This window comes from Grus americana, chromosome 1 (assembly GCF_028858705.1).
Source record: "Grus americana isolate bGruAme1 chromosome 1, bGruAme1.mat, whole genome shotgun sequence".
In the NCBI taxonomy this organism is placed as follows: Eukaryota; Metazoa; Chordata; class Aves; order Gruiformes; family Gruidae; genus Grus; species Grus americana.
The window spans coordinates 127,535,340-127,552,189 of NC_072852.1; the positions used below are offsets into that span (position 1 = coordinate 127,535,340).

Genomic DNA, 16,850 nt, shown 5'->3' on the forward strand with positions numbered 1-16,850 from the left:
CAGGGCCCTTTCCTTGGCACACTCAGCGGAGCTCCTGGGGGTTCCCAAGGCTTCCCCATTCCCTGGGAGGCTACTGCCACGTAACTGGAGCCTGCCAAGATCCAAGGAAGATGAGAAATATATGATTCTTCAATACTTTTTCATCCTGGCTTGAGGTCAAATGTTAGTTTTCTAGAAAACAGGTTTTTTCCCCAGTGAGTTTTAATATGCAATATATGACAAAGCACAACAAAACTTTAAAGAAACATTATTTGAAATGTTGATATAGTTCTTAATATTAGTGCAATTTTAAGGTTCTTAATGTCACAGAGCTGTTAGCTTTTTGATTTATGTTGCCACCTGAGGCACGCTGTGATGTCTGCAGTTGCTCCAACTGTCATGTTACGTTGTTTTGTGAAGTGCAATGCGTCCATTCCACTATGTCGACTCTGCCAGCAGTTTTTCCAGTAACAACAGCATGGAAGTATAGGAGTTTGTATGAAATACCCTTACCCATTTTTGGTTCTTTATGATGCTCTCCTTAGGATTTTTCTTCTAAGTTTTTTTGGGGTTTGGGGTTTTTTTCCTGTATGAATTACTGTTCTTCCTGCTGTTCCTTTGTTTAACAGATCCTAAAAGGAGATCTAGAAATGAAAAGGCAAATGATAGGTAAGCTGAAGTTGCTCAGCCAAGACCTCCTTGTAGCTGTGAAAAATAAAGCAGTGGCTCAAAAGCTGGAAAGTCGTCTTGAAAATTTTGCCCAGCGCTGGGATAGCCTTGTGCAGAAGGTGGATAGCAATTCTCAACAGGTTTGTGAAAACCATCATTTTGTCAGTTGGTGCCAGTCAAATCCTTTGCCAGTCAAATGCTTGAAGTACTTTTGGTGCTGTTTGTCATATTGTTTTAAATTTTTTCCCTGCATGATTGCTTAAGACATATTTTATTTTTAGGACAGTATAATACAACTGCAATATAACTTTCCAGAATTTTATTTATCTCTTTAGTTTTTGCTCTATCTTTATAGGGTTGATTACTTTCCTGGGTTGTTAACTATGTTTTCAGGGATGATACAATCCATAATGAAAATACTCTTTCCAGTTAATTTATTTTTAGCCTATAATAGTTGGTCACTTCAAATGCACTGCTTTTATGACTGTCTCTGTGGAATAGCACTTAGTCTGAAATTAATGTAAGAACTGTTTGCTAGTTAAAGAGAAATTATTTTTATTTCATTTCAACAATGAAAGTTTATAATAAATTACTGTTTTACTTCTGCTTATGGTATGCTGATTTACAGATTAAAAAGAGAGGCCATAAAAAGAGGAGTTTCTTAGAAAAATAAAGAAATCAATCCATACCTGTAGCCAAAATGGCAATGAAAAAAGAATATAATCTGCTACTATTTTGCCCAGTTCCATTATGTTAACCATAATATATTAAAAAAGAAGTTGAGGTTTAAGAGGTTTACATTTTTTAAACCAATAACAAAAATCATTGCTCTGGTGTAGTATTGAAAACACATCCATTTATTTTTCCTAGCCATCTGTCAGCATCTCTTTCTAATTGGACTTAAACCCAAATTGGCTCACTTTTTTTCTATTCCATTATCTCATTAATATTGAGTTATGTTTGTGCTATCATTGTATGACTGGTGAAATGGACATTAAGACTTTTTGATGATAGCACCGTGCAGAATGTTACTGCGTGCACCTCTGCCCTGTCCCTGGAGGGCCTCGCATAGTTCTGCTCAGTTTGATTCAATTCCCTTGACCATGCTGCACTTGTTTTGTTGCTATATACTAATGCTTCTACCAATTTATGTTTGAGTAATTAAACGAAAGCCGCTATACTTCCTGTAGTGAGCTGAATACCTCTCAATAACCTTGCTTCCAACTCATACCTTAATCTTTTAGTTTGCTCTGTGACAGTTTCTTGTATAGCTGATGTTGGAAAAACCAGTTTGGGAGAACAGAAGAGAAGAAAATGAGGAAAGGGTACAATTTCACTTTGTAACAGAAGGCAAACAAATTTGTGCTACGCAGTTTTTATAACACTTGAAAATTTGATTTAACCGTTGTACATTTGCTGTAGGAAACGTGTTTTATCAATGCAGAGCAAAATCCATTTTTAATTTGGGATGGCTAAGGTCACGTGATTTGAAATAGTAAGTCACTCCAAAGTGTTCGAGAGTTATTTAGCTTGTTGATTGGTCCTAAAAGCAGATACTAGTTTTGAAAAATGGAACTTAGATTACAGGAAAAGATAGCCTCCTCGTGAAGTGAGCAATCCTGAGGCTGTACATCCGTATGTCACAGAGCAGCACAGGTGCTTTGGGTTCCCAAAACAGTGTAACTGTCTTACCATAGCAGCACACTTCAGTTGATAAGCTTTGCCTCCAAGGAGAAGGTACTTTGCTTGGCACAGAGGTGGTACGCTGTTGTGGGCATATTGTTTCAACCTCTGGAGACATCGCATGTTCCGTGCGAACTGAAGGACCACTTCCTAAGGCACTGTTACACAGTTTTAGAGGTGTCCTCTATGAAATACTGATGGTGTACTTTTTGCTGTGTGTGTCTGTCTAGGCAGGACAGATGTTAGTGGGGTTTATACATTTATTCATTACAGAGCTCATTAACAAATTTAGACTGCAAGAAAAATATTCCTCCAGAAGATCTAATTATTCTCTCTAATCGTGAACTGGGGAGGAGGGGAGTTGGAAGAGGGTGACGAATACAACATTTTTCACTAAAATCTATCAGAAAATGTCCATTTTATTTATCAAACTTAGATATTGACTTCAAAATGAAATTTATTCCATTCATTAATAATTCTCATAGTACCCTCATAATTACATTTTTGTCATTAGTTATTTCCCCTCTCTCTCTTACTAAAGTGTCACTAAATTATTAACTTGTTAACAAAATAAGAAATTAAATGGAAGAGACAGCTTCAGCCTCAGTTCAAAGCTGATTCTCCAACTAAACACAGGAAGCAGTTAGACACCCCAAAGGAAAAGTGCAGACAGTAGAATGTGAGTCCTCCCACATTTAGCTGAATTCATTGCTTCTGAAATCAAACATCTAACCTGAACTCATGACCTAAGCTTATGCTGCTAAAGAGTGGATGGCAAGAGTGAGAGAGAGAGAGATACCTTTTAAAAAGCAGTTTGTCCTCATCATGAAAATATCAACTTTCCTTCGTTGATGACACGGTGGAAACAAGGACAAGGACAACTTGCTTAGACTTAGATGCATAACTTTTAGAAATTCTAAACCCACTTTTGGTGAGTTCATTATGCTTCACTAAATTGTACTGAAAACCTTCCCAAACTAAAGAAAACACCATTCCTCATCTGAACTTCCCCACTCACATACATACTTTTCATCAAAGTACGGATGACAGCTCCAAAAGTGAGTGTTAAGGAAAATTATGAGTTTATCAGGACTGAGGGCACTTCCAAAGGCAGTAATAAATGATGGCATTAAAGGTAGGCTGACATATAAAAGAGAAATAAAATGACATAAAACTACTGAAGTACCATACACACGTTGTACATAAGTTTGCCCGGAGAGGATGAAAAGGAAGATTTAAATTTGTCCACTCTGAAAAGAGATGAGTTTTAACATGTTTCTAAGATGAGCTTGCTTATGTGAAACTGCAGGCAAGCATTGTATTTTGAAAGCTTTTTAATGTGCAGCCCTGTGAGTCACCTTAGCACTTTCCATATGATTTTCCAGTGGGTTAAAGGATTGTATCGCCCCGTCTCTGGTTTATATTTGTTTGTCAGGAACTTAGAGGGGTGAGGAAACAATGCTATTGTTATTTGGACCATCTTTGAATAATACGTGAAACACATGACTTTGGTGATCAGATTTAAGAGGTGGGGTTTTGGTTTGATTTTGCCAAGGAAGTTAATAAAAGCTACTTCCTTTTTGGTACTTCCTTGAATTTTTAAGGATTTTTCTTTACACTCTAAAGTGTGTGCCCTCTTTAAATGTGAACCAACTTCATCTTGCAGAGTTACATTGCAGGGCAACCCTCTGTACCTTTTAGTCTTACCCAGTCTCTAATTAGAATGATTAGGAACTTCAGATTCACATCTCCATTCTCCTTTTGAAGTATATAGTATTTAACCTCCACTCCTATTGATTAAGCGTGAAAAATTCTTCTTTACTGTTTTGACATGGAAATCATTACCCCCCACAGCATCCTGACTTGACTGCTCTGAGCATATGATAATTGCACTGCCTGCTTTTGAAGCACAGTTCCCAGTCACCAGCTGAAACTATTACTCTTGTATAATTGGTAGCATGCTGCAGATGACTCCTACAGTGCCCTAGCTGTGGTTTATTCTGTTTTACACCTTCTTCACTGTAAACTGTACCCTGGTATTGATTGGCAAATGGAAACATGACAGGATATGACCTCAGGTGTCAGAAACATCATCCTGTCATTGATTTTTGGAGAAAACCGAGTGTAATAAGAATTTTGTGAGAAGAGGAAAGGGAGGCTGTACCCAAAACTGCATATAAGGAGCAAGCAATTATTTGGGGTGTTCTTAGCTACAGAGTCAACCCAGGGAAAGATGACATGAGGTGTTATCCTCAGATTTCACAGAACCCTAGACCTCAGAAACTTTAATTTGCTTTTCCTTTCTGCCCTGAAATAAAATTAATTAAAAATAAAATTGAAAAGAAAGCTGTATAAAGTTTTTATAAAACTATATGGAAATGTTTCCTTATTATTGTCATGATTTCTGTAGCTGAAAATATCAAAGTCAATACATCTTGTTGAGGGAACTGAGAGTATTAATATGTAATATTGTAGTGATTAAAAATTCAACCGGGTGTTTTTCTCTTCCAAAAATTTATGTAGTTCATACATTAGCTAAGTCCCTGCAGTTCACAAGCAGCTTACTCCAATTGACATAATTAATCCAGAGATTAAAAAAAAAAATCTGCTTTGAATCTTAATTTTATACTCCTCTGAGTAGTCCAGATTCTGCTCTAAAGCCTAGACAGCTGGTCATTTCTAGGGGGGGAAGCAAAGCATTGAGCTGACTGCTTTAAGAAAGATTGTGAAAATTACAGTGGTAATGGACTTTCCTGCTCATCACTTTCACTGGCAGACTGGACAAAGAGCAGGAAGACTTTTTTATTTTGAAGACCATGTGACAGATTCAGCAATGTTGGTAGGAACTTGGTTTTTTCCAAAGGTTTTTTTAGCTTTATTGGTGTTGCCTGCTGAAAGTAGGCTGGTTGCTAACAGTATCCCCCTTTCCTTGTCACTCCATTTTTTCAATGTAAGAAAGTATTGTGGGAAAAGAGTTATAGTTAATTACCTGGTATGCCTCTTCTCCATTGTTTATAGAAACATTAGTGTCTCAATAGCTAAGGTAACTCAATATTCTTACATAGTTTCTGATGCAAGAACTAATAGATTATTTATGTGCGTGTATGTAGTTTCATGGAATTTTAGATACTGGCATTCCTGTGGCTGAATTGGAAAGTCTTTCTAATTCTTGCACGTTGGCATTAAGCAAAGAAGCAGGGCTCTTCTGATGCTGCTTTTCCTGCTCCCGGTACTTCTTCCTTTTATTTTCCATTTCACTGCCCCTAAGCAGTGAGGTGATCATTGGACCTGTAATTAGAGCATTTTGATAAATGAGCCGTCATCTGACAGAACCAAAAAAAGAAGTGTTCCATTTCTCATGAGTTAAGGGACTTAAGAACAGCTGCCCATGTTTAAGTGGGAAATTTGTAGTTTGGTGTTACGTGGAAACAAATATAAATGGCAGTACGTGTACAACCAGTATCTTTCAAACAAATATGAGCTGAAAACATTTCTCATCATAATTTCCTTTTCTTTTTTTTAATGCAGCTGAAATGTATGAAGGCTTTGTTTTCGTATTACCGGGCAAAGTTAAATGCGTTAGATTGGTAGTGTTTACAGTGTTACATATTATGTGTATGAGTATCTGTTATGACCATTTAACATTGGTTTTTAATTATGGAAGAACACTAATGCAAACTAATTCGCCTTCTAGTGCATGTTTTCTAAGTTAAGATTTCCTGACAGAAATCTAACTGCCCTTTTGTGCAAGTAAGTTGTGACGAATTACATTCTAGCTTGAAAATTATTATAAATGGTAAAAATAACAATTTATAATTTAGCGCGGTTACCGTGCCTTTATTACTTCTCAAGGAATACATCTTCAGAATGGAGACAGAGTAACATAGAGTAATAATAACATTTTATATATTAGCTATCATTCAATTCCCTTGTAAAATTGACCATTCATTTCTTTTCTTCATTCAGCATGATTTAGTGGGAGCCATAAGTTCGTTCTCTTTAGGATCTTTTCTGATTTTGATACTGACTTCTGCAGATGCCCTGTTCACACAGCATGAGTCAGATAAAACAATTTGAGTTGAGTTGCATGTAGTGTTATTTCCTTCTGAAGGTCAGCCTATGATCAGATGGGAGCAGTTTCTCATTATTTTCTATTGCTACTCCAAACAGTCTTTACTGAAGTCTTTCAAACAATGTGTGACCTCTGTTTTAATACTTCTCACAGATTTCGCAGGCTGTCACTACCACTCAGACATCACTAACACAGACAACTGTAATGGAAACTGTAACTATGGTGACCACAAGAGAACAAATCCTGGTTAAGCATGCTAAAGAGGAACTCCCACCACCTCCACCCCACAAAAAGAGGCAACTCCTTATGGATTCAGAAATTAGGAAGAGGTGAGAATCGTTAAGAGGTAGAATACTGATAGAGTTTGGATGGGAATGCAAAAATAGTTATTTGGCTGCAATATGTTGCTGTATACTTTTTTGAGATTGAAATTATATTTCTGGTCTCTTTTAAGGTACTGATTGATTATTATCTTTATTCAGGAACAGCTGTGGATTTCTTTGTGTTTCTAGTCCAACTATTTTGCAGTATAAAATGTTAATCATTACATCAATACCATTGTGATAGCAATTATAGTCAGTAGAAATCCTTATGTAAGGCATTGGGGAGGGGGTCCCACTTGACTATAGTCTTGAAACCTGAAGGACAAGAAGCATCCCATTAGTTCTCAGCTCTTTACATTCTTTAAAAAGAAATTTTTTTTTTACTAGTTAGAATACTAGCAATATAGATATTGCCTAATTTCTAAAGTTCAAGTTGTATTCCTTCTGGCTTGTGGGTCAGCAGTAGAAACAAATGTTTCTTCAGAGGCAGAGTTAATATTTGGTGAAATGTGCAGTATCATAATTTTCAATTTTTTTCCTGTGTAACTCCAAGTACGAATGAGAAGGGATTTTAGACTAAAACTGAGCACTTATTAAAGTAACGAGAAAAATTTCTGATGAGTTTAAGTAGAATTGGCTGAAGCACTAAATTTCTGAATAAGATGCTAAGAAGCTAGACTTCAAACACTCATAGTAATATATGTTTTGGAAATCATAGAATCATAGAATGGTTTGGGTTGGAAGGGACCTCAAAGACCATCTAGTTCCAACCCCCCTGCCACGGGCAGGGACACCCTCCACTAAACTGTTTTTTGATATTCAGATAAACATATGAATTCCAAGGTAACAGATTCAAAGACTGAAAGAAATCTTAAACTGCATTCAGTGTCTCATTTCTATAGAAAATACTTTTGTTTAGTTCAATGTGGTTTAAATGATATGTTATTTTCTTGTAAAATAGTCTTCAACTTATTAAGAATGAGATACACCAAGAATACGAGAAATCTGACCTTTTTTTAAAAAAAAAAAAATTGAAGGAGTATGTCATTGAAAAAAATAGATATTTAGAGGCACCTTTTCTTATATATAGTCATTTGTCGTGATTTTGCCCCAGCTGGCAGCTAAGCACCACACAGCTGCTCGCTCACTCCCCCCTGCAGTGGGATGGGGGAGAGAATCAGAAGAGTAAAAGTGAGAGAACTCGTGGGTTGAGATACAGACAGTTCAACAGGCAAAGCAAAAGCCGTTCACGCAAGCAAAGCAAGATAAGGAATTCATTCCCCACTTCCCATGGGCAGGCAGGTGTTCAGCCATCCCCAGGAAAGCAGGGCTCCATCACGCCTGACGGGGACTTGGGAAGACAAACGCCATCACTCTGAACGTCCCCCCCTTCCCCCTTCTTCCCCCAGCTTTACAAGCTGAGCGTGACGTCATACGGTATGGAATATCCCTTGGGTCAGTTGGGGTCAGCTGTCCCAGCTGTGTCCCCTCCCAACTCCTTGTGCACCCCCAGCCTCTCGCTGGTGGGGTGGGGTGAGAGGCAGCAAAGGCCTTGGCTCTGTGTGAGCACTGCTCAGGGGTAACAAAAACATCCCTGTGCTATCAACACTGCTCTCTGCACAAATCCAAAACCCAGCCCCATACCAACTACTATGGAGAAATCAACTCTATCTCAGCCCAGACCAGCACAATATTAGCTTATATTTTCCTTCTCGCTCATATTCTTTTAATTTGCCTTAGTACTGAAAGTAAAATTGGCAGAGTACAGCAGACTACAGACTTCTAAGTCACCATGTGAGGAAACTGCCAAAGGGCAGGAATTAGCTGGATTATAGCAATTGTTTATGTTTAGAAATACTTCATTTTATATAAACTGAGAATTATAAATTCTTTAAGTGTTTTAGCTGTTGTCTGTCTAAAGCGTTACAACTAGCAAGGATATATAGAAATTTGATAGATCCGTCTACAGAAAATAGGATATATCCTCAAAATAGAGACTATGATTGCTTGCAGCTATATTATTGGCAGCTCTGCTATCAAGTTTACAGAGTGTTAATGTTTTTTACCATTGCATAGTAGGTTTTGAGGGGGTTTGATTTATGGTTTATGCTATCTAAAAGATTTTAATTCACCATGTACATTCTGTTTAACTTCTGGATGAGAGACAAGATATGGACCTTGGAACAATTTGTAGTTCTCAGTCTTTGTCCAGAATGATGATTCTATGATTCTAGGTGATTGAAGAAGTTGTGTTTTCTTATATATACTTAAAATCAGGGTCTTTTTCATTGCTGCACAGATTGGATTTTTATTTTAATCTGTTAGGAAAGAAAGCTGAATTCTAGCAGGAAGAAGAGAGTTCATTGTTTAATACACTTTAAACTGATCTAACTAGCTGGAATATTTCTTTGTGTGCAGGACAGATTAGATTTGTTTTAAGAATGCAATCATGGCATCATATGAAAACTAGTTCAGCATGACTGTTCACTGAATACCTGTGAGTGGACCTACAATATGGTGTAATATGCAAAGTAAACAATCTTAAAAATCTTCACAGCTGTGTAGCAGGTTGAATGGTGGTTATATTACCTGAAGGCAACATTTTTTCCTTTTTTTTTTTTTTTGGCATTTCTAACTGAACAGCCAAAAAAAGACTACGTACCTTTCCTCTCTAGAAAGTCCAAGTGCATTTTCTGAAGCAGAAAGACCAGTCAATAAATAGCTTCAGAGAAACACTTTGAGAGGAAGCTTCGGGGAAGGAGTTTCGGCTTGGAATAATGGTTATTGTGCATGCTTTTATTAAAACATAAAAATGCAGCCTTAGAAACTAATACATGTGACAGTATACTGTTGTCTTTCTCCAGCATAACAACTTTATAATGAACATAAGCATAACAATGGGAGAAGAAAACTCATCTTAAAATTTGGGTGCTCAGCTAAAATGTCTATGTGCATTGGTGACTTTCTTCAATGTTTTTTTTGCTGGGAGAACCTCATGGTTGTATTCCCAGTCAGACAGTTATTTTCCGGGTCCATTGTTGGCTGCAAGATCTTTCAGGGTTTTTTGTGTATATTTAGTTGTACCTACACCCAAGGACAAACAAAGCTTAGTACTGCATAGCTTTTGGGTTTTTTGAAATAAATGAAGAGAATGAGGGTTCTCAACCTACCCTTTCTACATCTTTCTATATTTTATGTGTGTGTTTATGTTCAAAATTTTCCCTGAGCACTTAAGGACTAAGAGTTGATGATTCTGTACTGCTTAGTTTTTGTTTGATTAAAAACCTCCAGCAATTATTGAATGCTTGCCAGAAGCTTCTGAAGGTGCATAACCAGACCGTGTTGGCCACTTTCTGCAGTCATGGTACAACACACTGCACCCTCTTGCCTGGTATTTTTGGGCCCAGGGGGGCACATCGGGGTTGGGACTTTTTTTGAGGTGAGTAATGCTTCCAGATTTTTTTGTCAGCTTCTTTATCTGTTCTTGAGCCTTAGTAAGCATTGTTGCTGTAGAAGAGCATGCTTGAAATAAATGCATCAGGCTTCATTGCCACATGTTTGGAAAGATTCGTGCTCCAGATTTGTTTTCCTGTGATCTAAATGTTTTAGAAAGACTAGAGGATGTCTTAAAGATGCACTGCACCTGCAGTGTGAATTGTTACGTGCTTAGTTTCAAGGAGGAGGAGAGAGTAGTTTGGCTAGTCAGTGAATATTGCATTAGTGGACTGCATAAGAGTATGGTCTCCAGCTACTTAGCTGAGGAGAAACAACGGATGGCTAAGATTGAAGCATCAAGCTTTCTACAACGCTTTTTATTGTTACATTTCCAAGTGCTTTGGAAATATGAGAGTCACCATTTATACTGAAGAAATTGAGAGAAGCAATTTGACTTGTAGACCAAAAGCATACACAGGAGTGAATGTCACATTTCCATTGCCCCAATTCACTGTGGCATAAATGCATGGGAAAGAAGCTGTTGATTTTTCTTGCCTCCTAAAGCAACTTTTTACCATAAGTGGTGAAAAGCAGAGATAAGAAGTAGATGACTTTTTTTTCCTTCCCCCTCCACCACTCCCCAAAATCTAAAACTATCTCAAAAGTAATGCTTAAAAATGTCAGAATAATTCAGGCATGTGTCAAGTTCTGTTACTGGTCATAGAAAAACTCCTTTTCCCAAAGGAATTAGTTTGAAACTGAAAAGGGAAAAATACTTGGAGCTTTATAATAGAGCTATGGAAAGTATGTATCTGGCATTAGGACTAGAGATAAATGTAACACAGCTGAAGTTCTAGGATGAAAAAACAAACAAACTGTAAATAGGATGAAGGGTTGCAAGGTAACATTTTCATTTTCATGTTATTTACATATTCTGGGAAAAAACCAGGTCAGTTGTGTAGCATAGAAAAATCTGAAAATTACTCTGTTCACGGTAGGTTTTTAAATAGCAAACAGGTTAGAGCTGCTTAATATTTAAACATATTTGTAATATTCATGTTCTTTATTAATGTCCAAAGATACCTTTCTTTGCCATTTAGTAAATAACTTTGCACATGCTTCCTAATGTTTCCAAGGAAAGTCTCTTTGTCATAACATTATTATGGATATAATGTTAATCTTCAGGTTTGAAAGAGACTTTATCTCCTTGAAGAGAAAGGCAGGTTAAAATAGGATAGTTGCTCCATCTAGTGGGTTTTGTGGTTTTGTTTTTGGTTTGGTTTTTTTTTTTTTTTTCATTTAGCAAGTGTTAACAATTTTTTTTAAAAGAGAATAGCCTTCATTTCTTTGAAAATTGTTATATTTGGGATTCTAACTCTTCATTATTTAGAAAAGGTTGGATTTTTGTTGAAAAATATATCAAAGGAAAAATTATAATGACTTATTGAAAGTGGGGTTTTGATAGCTATTGTTTCAAATTGCCCATTGCTGTCCAGTGAATTATATTAGGCAGAACTAATATAATTAGAAGTAACTCCATCACACGTAATGGGTACTTGGGAAGTCAAATGCCATCACTCCAAATATCCCCCCTCTTCCTTCTTCTTCCCCCCAGCCTTATATGCCGAGCATGATGTCACATGGTATATCCCTTGGGTCAGTTGGGGTCAGCTGTCCCAGCTGTGTCCCCTCCCAAATTCTTGTGCACCCCCAGCCTCTCACTGGTGGGGTGGGGTGAGAGGCAGCAAAGGCCTTGGCTCTGTGTGAGCACTGCTCAGGGATAACAAAAACATCCCTGTGCTGCCAACACTGTTCTCTGCACAAATCCAAAACATAAACCCATACCAACTACTATGGAGAAAATTAACTTTATCCCAGCCAAAACCCGCACAAGGAAGAATCATTTACAAACATTTTCATTTAGAGTGTAAGAAGAGGTATGAGTATGTTGAGGTCTGTAAACAAGAACACTTTATAACTTCTTTGTGCTCCTTGGTTTTTAACCCTTTATCTTATTTATGAGGTAAGAAATGGCATAGTAACAAATGCACTGAGAATATATATATTCTTCTTCATATTTAGCATCTGAAATTGCCTCCTATATTATAGGAGTGGTACCAGTTGACACTCGCTGGAAGGCATGATGACTGGATTTAAAATTGCTTTGCATCTCTAGCCACTGGCTGTTTGCTGAAGGCAAATGGTGTTAATGAACACCACAACCTCTAGATTTTCATTTGCCTTAGCCATAAGTGATATGCATAAGTGATAAGCATCCATATTACAGTTCAGGAGTTACTGCTCAGGCTGGGGAAGGTATGGTTTATAACCATACCTTACCACTGGTAAGGTGGATAGTTGGCTAACAAAGAACTGTGAGGCTAACGAGATGGTATTAGTGAAGTTTCTGAAGGAGATTTACACTTGGGATGAATCTAGTATTTTCTCTGATGCCTTGACATGCATTACAGAAGTGTGCTGGTCACCATGTTGATGAGGCTAAACTGAATAATATCACAGGTGTAGAGGGAGGTCCAGAATATCATTCAGAAAGAAAATTCAGAAAATTGTTTGAGGATTGAACTAAAAAAATAGGAAGGGAAAAATATTTATTAGGACAAATAAGCTATTGAATTAGGAGATAAGAACAAGACGGTTTATCAGCTATTGGCTCATCAGCTACAAATATAGAAGAGGAAGACAGACAGCAGGGAATTAGTTCATCACAGAATAATTCTGCCAATGGGCACTGTATACTGCAAAGTTGTTATTTGACATGTTCTAGGCAACAAAGAGCTACAAGCTGAGGAACACCACTGGTGAGCTAGGCATTTCAGCCCAGAAATGGAAATGCAATAAGTCAGTAATGTGGTTCTTGGATCAGAGTTGTATTATTCCCTGCCAGCTCAATGTGTAGGCAAATGGTCTTCTGTCTGCCCAAGATACACAGTGGTGACATGCCCGGTGTGGTTTTGTTTGGGGAGGGAAGGAAAACACAAATGATCAAAGGAAATTGTGAGGCAGTTTCTACCTGTTGAAAGAATGAAGTCCTGAAACCACTATCGAGTCATGGTAGCAGTAACACAGTAGCGGTTTCAAGATGGAATTTATTCAATTTAGAGAAAAGATTATACACCATGATGGCCATATGAAAGCAGGGTACTTCACGACTTGTGTTTCTATGTGAACTTGTACAACATTCAAGTTGTTTGTACAAATATGTGGAAGGTCAGTGCATGCACTTTACTTCACTGTCATCATCTTACTGTGGCAGTGTGTAAAAAAAAAAAAGGCAAAATTATGAATTTTAAATATACGATTGTGTTTTGCTAGATGATGTTTCCTGTGAGAAGCACAATAGGCCTTTATAAGGTATATTGCACAGATGGAATAGGGTTTATAGTCCATCAGCCCTTTGATTATTAATAAAAACTGCATTTGTTTTTATTGCAAAATTAACGCTTGCTCTTAGTGGTTTCCAGAAGGTATTTGGTTAGATAGAGGACTTGTAGTAGGACTTGAGTATCATACTCTGCTGGGTATTTGGATTAGAAATTCCATGCACAGAAAGAGAAAAACAAAATGCAACTAAGTTCTGAAATACCTTAAGGAAGAGGATTATCACGTATTTAATACAGAAAAGGAAGGGAAAGCTAGAACAAGGAATAATTTTTAAACAAGTACATGTGGTGATCTCAGCAAGAGAGTTTTGAATGGGAATCTGAAGTGGGCACATGGCTTAGTCGGATCCAGAAAATCAATTTGTGGGGGACTTACATGAAAATTTGAATGGCATGGATTAAAAATGTGAAGATGTTTTTTCAAACATGCTCTGGAGTAAAAAGAGACTGTATTTGAACTCAGCTGACATATGCTGGCCTATAGAGAGAGGGCAGTGAGAGCAGTAAAAGATAAGTATCTCTCTTGTGGAATAGCAGAAGGAAAGACTAATTGGAAAATTAAACCATGAGTACTGCATAAAGAATAAATCCTCTGCTGCAGATTGAATTTTTAGGTGGGGAGCAAGCTAACGTGCATGTTAAAGTAAGGTAATTATTTAGAGTAATTGACTCAAGTGATTTGGTTTTAGTGTCTTCCATGGATTTATTTTAACAAATTCTACATGCACTCAACTTTATTGGGTCAGAAAGGTAATATTGCATTACTTTTTTTATGTCAAAAGTATTGTTGTACTTAGGAGATTTAAAGAATGTATTGATCCTTTGATATCAATCTAGAGTTAATATAGTTTGTAACTGCAGCTGTGCTCAAAAAGGAAATGACCAGTCATCATAGTGGAATGATTAAATGCCATATTCTACCTGTATTTCCTGGTTTTACACAAGCTGAATATAAGAGAGAGAATACTTTTTTTCCCCAAGGTAATTGAAAAATGTCTTTATATTAAGGATAATTATGTGCTGCAAAAAGCCACTTAGAATTAATTTTCATGTTTTTTAATCCTTTTCTGCCCCCTCTTTATAGCCCTTTTTGGGGCAGGAGGCCTTTGTTTGTGGAGTTATATTTATCTCCAGAAGAAACTGCAAGTGACAGAGCAATCTGTTATGTGAGATCAACTCTGTCAAGACGCTGTCTGCTGTGGCTAATGCTTACCACCATCTGATGAATCTCTGGGCCATGGGATGTGTTCCTGATTATTTTGCTGTACTGTCAAAACTGTCTCCAATTCTCCCATTCCTCTTCCAGGGACGATGTTGCCGAGGCAAGGGCTTAGTCCTTTTCTTTAAGAAATGATCCCTGGTAAACATTTTGCTCTGTCAATTTCCATCCTACACCAGGCTAATACCAGGCTCCTCTTCAGAAAGTTGGTCTCTGTGGTCCTACTTACCTGCAGCCTGAGAATGGAGTGAACACCAGAAGTAATACAATTTTACCTGCAGTCAAGGGAGTTTGGTACTGAGGGGTTGTTAACTCGTCTTCATTGTTACCAGATGTCTGATGTTCTGTGGTATACTCCAGTTTTTGCCAGTGCTAGAAAACATCCTAGTTGCCACAATAGCGACAGCGGCAAGAGTGCCAGCTTTAGCAATGGATTTAAGGTGAAAGAAGCGGTCGTTACTTTCTTGCATACTTTGCCTATACAGTTGCTGACCATGAGGAGAGTGGGGAATGGACAGCATGTTGGCAGCAGGGAGCGGCAACACTTTCCCTAACCTGGGCTGCTAATTTTTGGAGACTGGTTTGTAGAGTGCGTACTGAGTTTGAAGAACCAAAGGTGAAGAGGGTGTCAGTCACATATAGTTGAGAAACTATAGGCTGACCAAATTCTGTCTTGACTGTTATAACAGGTTCCCTTGTTTCTCATTTTGCCTGTGTTGCTGACAAGCCCCAAACCAGATACATGTGTGAAACAGGGTGTGGTACATCATTACTACTCTGCCCTTATTGCACTGAAGGGAAGGGATGCCATCCAGGGGGAGCTTGACAGGCTTGAGAGTTGGGCCCGTGCAAACCTTATGAGGTTCAGCGAGGCCAAGTGTAAGGTCCTGCACATGGGTCAGGGCAATCCCAAACACAACTACAGGCTGGGCGGAGAATGGATTGAGAGCAGGCCTGAGGAGGACTTGGGGGTATTGACTGATGAGAAGCTCAATATGACCCAGCAGCGTGCGCTTGCAGCCCGGAAAGCCAACCGTGTCCTGGGCTGCATCAAAAGAGGCGTGACCAGCAGGTCGAGGGAGGTGATCCTGCCCCTCTACTCTGCTCTTGTGAGACCCCACCTGGAGTACTGCGTCCAGCTCTGGGGCCCAACATAAGACACACATGGACCTGTTAGAGGAGGGCCACGAAGATGATCAGAGGGCTGGAGCACCTTTCCTATGAGGACAGGCTGAAAGAGTTGGAATTGTTCAGCCTGGAGAAAAGAAGGCTCCGGGGACACCTTATAGCACCCTTCTAGTACCTAAAGGGGGCTTACAAGAAAGATGGAGTGGGACTCTTTATCAGGGAGTGTAGTGATAGGACAAGGGGTAATGGCTTTAAACTAAAAGTGGGTAGATTTAGATTAGCTATTAGGAAGAAATTCTTCACTGTGAGGGTGGTGAGGCACTGGAACAGGTTGCCCAGAGAGGTGGTGGAGGCCCCATCCCTGGAAGTGTTCAAGGCCAGGTTGGATGAGGCTTTAGGCAACCTGGTCTAGTGGAGGGTGTCCCTGCCCACAGCAGGGGGGTTGGAACTAGATGATCTTTAAGGTCCCTTCCAACACAAACCATTCTATGGTTTTATGATTTTTGAAATAAGTATACACTGGATTTGGGGTCTTCCCTGTAGCTCAGCAATCCTCAGGTGACATAACAGTCCTTAGACAGATGCTCTAATTTAATTAAACTAATATATTGCTTACTGTGGACTTCGATAAGTCTACTTCATCCTAGAGATTAGTTTGGTGGAACTTCACATCACTGATCATTCTTACGTTGGGCCGAGTTGTGGCAATGATCGTTCTATCTTGCATATAGATAATTAATATACAGAATTCTATTAGGAAGATCTATGAATTTGTTAGTTTTTATGTTGTAATCCAGTCCATTAGCTTTAAAATTGGGTGTTCTCTATTTTAAGATGTGTTAAACAGTCCTAAGTCATAGTTGCAAAAACATGTTTTCTTCATTCTCCTGCTGAAATCAGTGAGGTTAGATACGCAGTTAGTGCTTACAACTTGTTGAATA

At 38.3% G+C, this 16,850-nt stretch overlaps 1 protein-coding gene across 7 annotated transcripts in view; it reads left to right on the forward strand.

The window, feature by feature from the left end:
* Positions 1-16,850, forward strand: part of DMD (dystrophin) — a 1,313,294-nt gene that overhangs the window by 527,754 nt on the left and 768,690 nt on the right. For all 7 annotated transcript variants that reach the window (XM_054840966.1, XM_054843533.1, XM_054803063.1 and 4 more), the window contains 2 exons: positions 609-788; positions 6,557-6,732. In XM_054840966.1, coding sequence (XP_054696941.1) covers positions 609-788; positions 6,557-6,732 — 356 coding nt within the window. The remainder of the gene's footprint in view (positions 1-608; positions 789-6,556; positions 6,733-16,850) is intronic.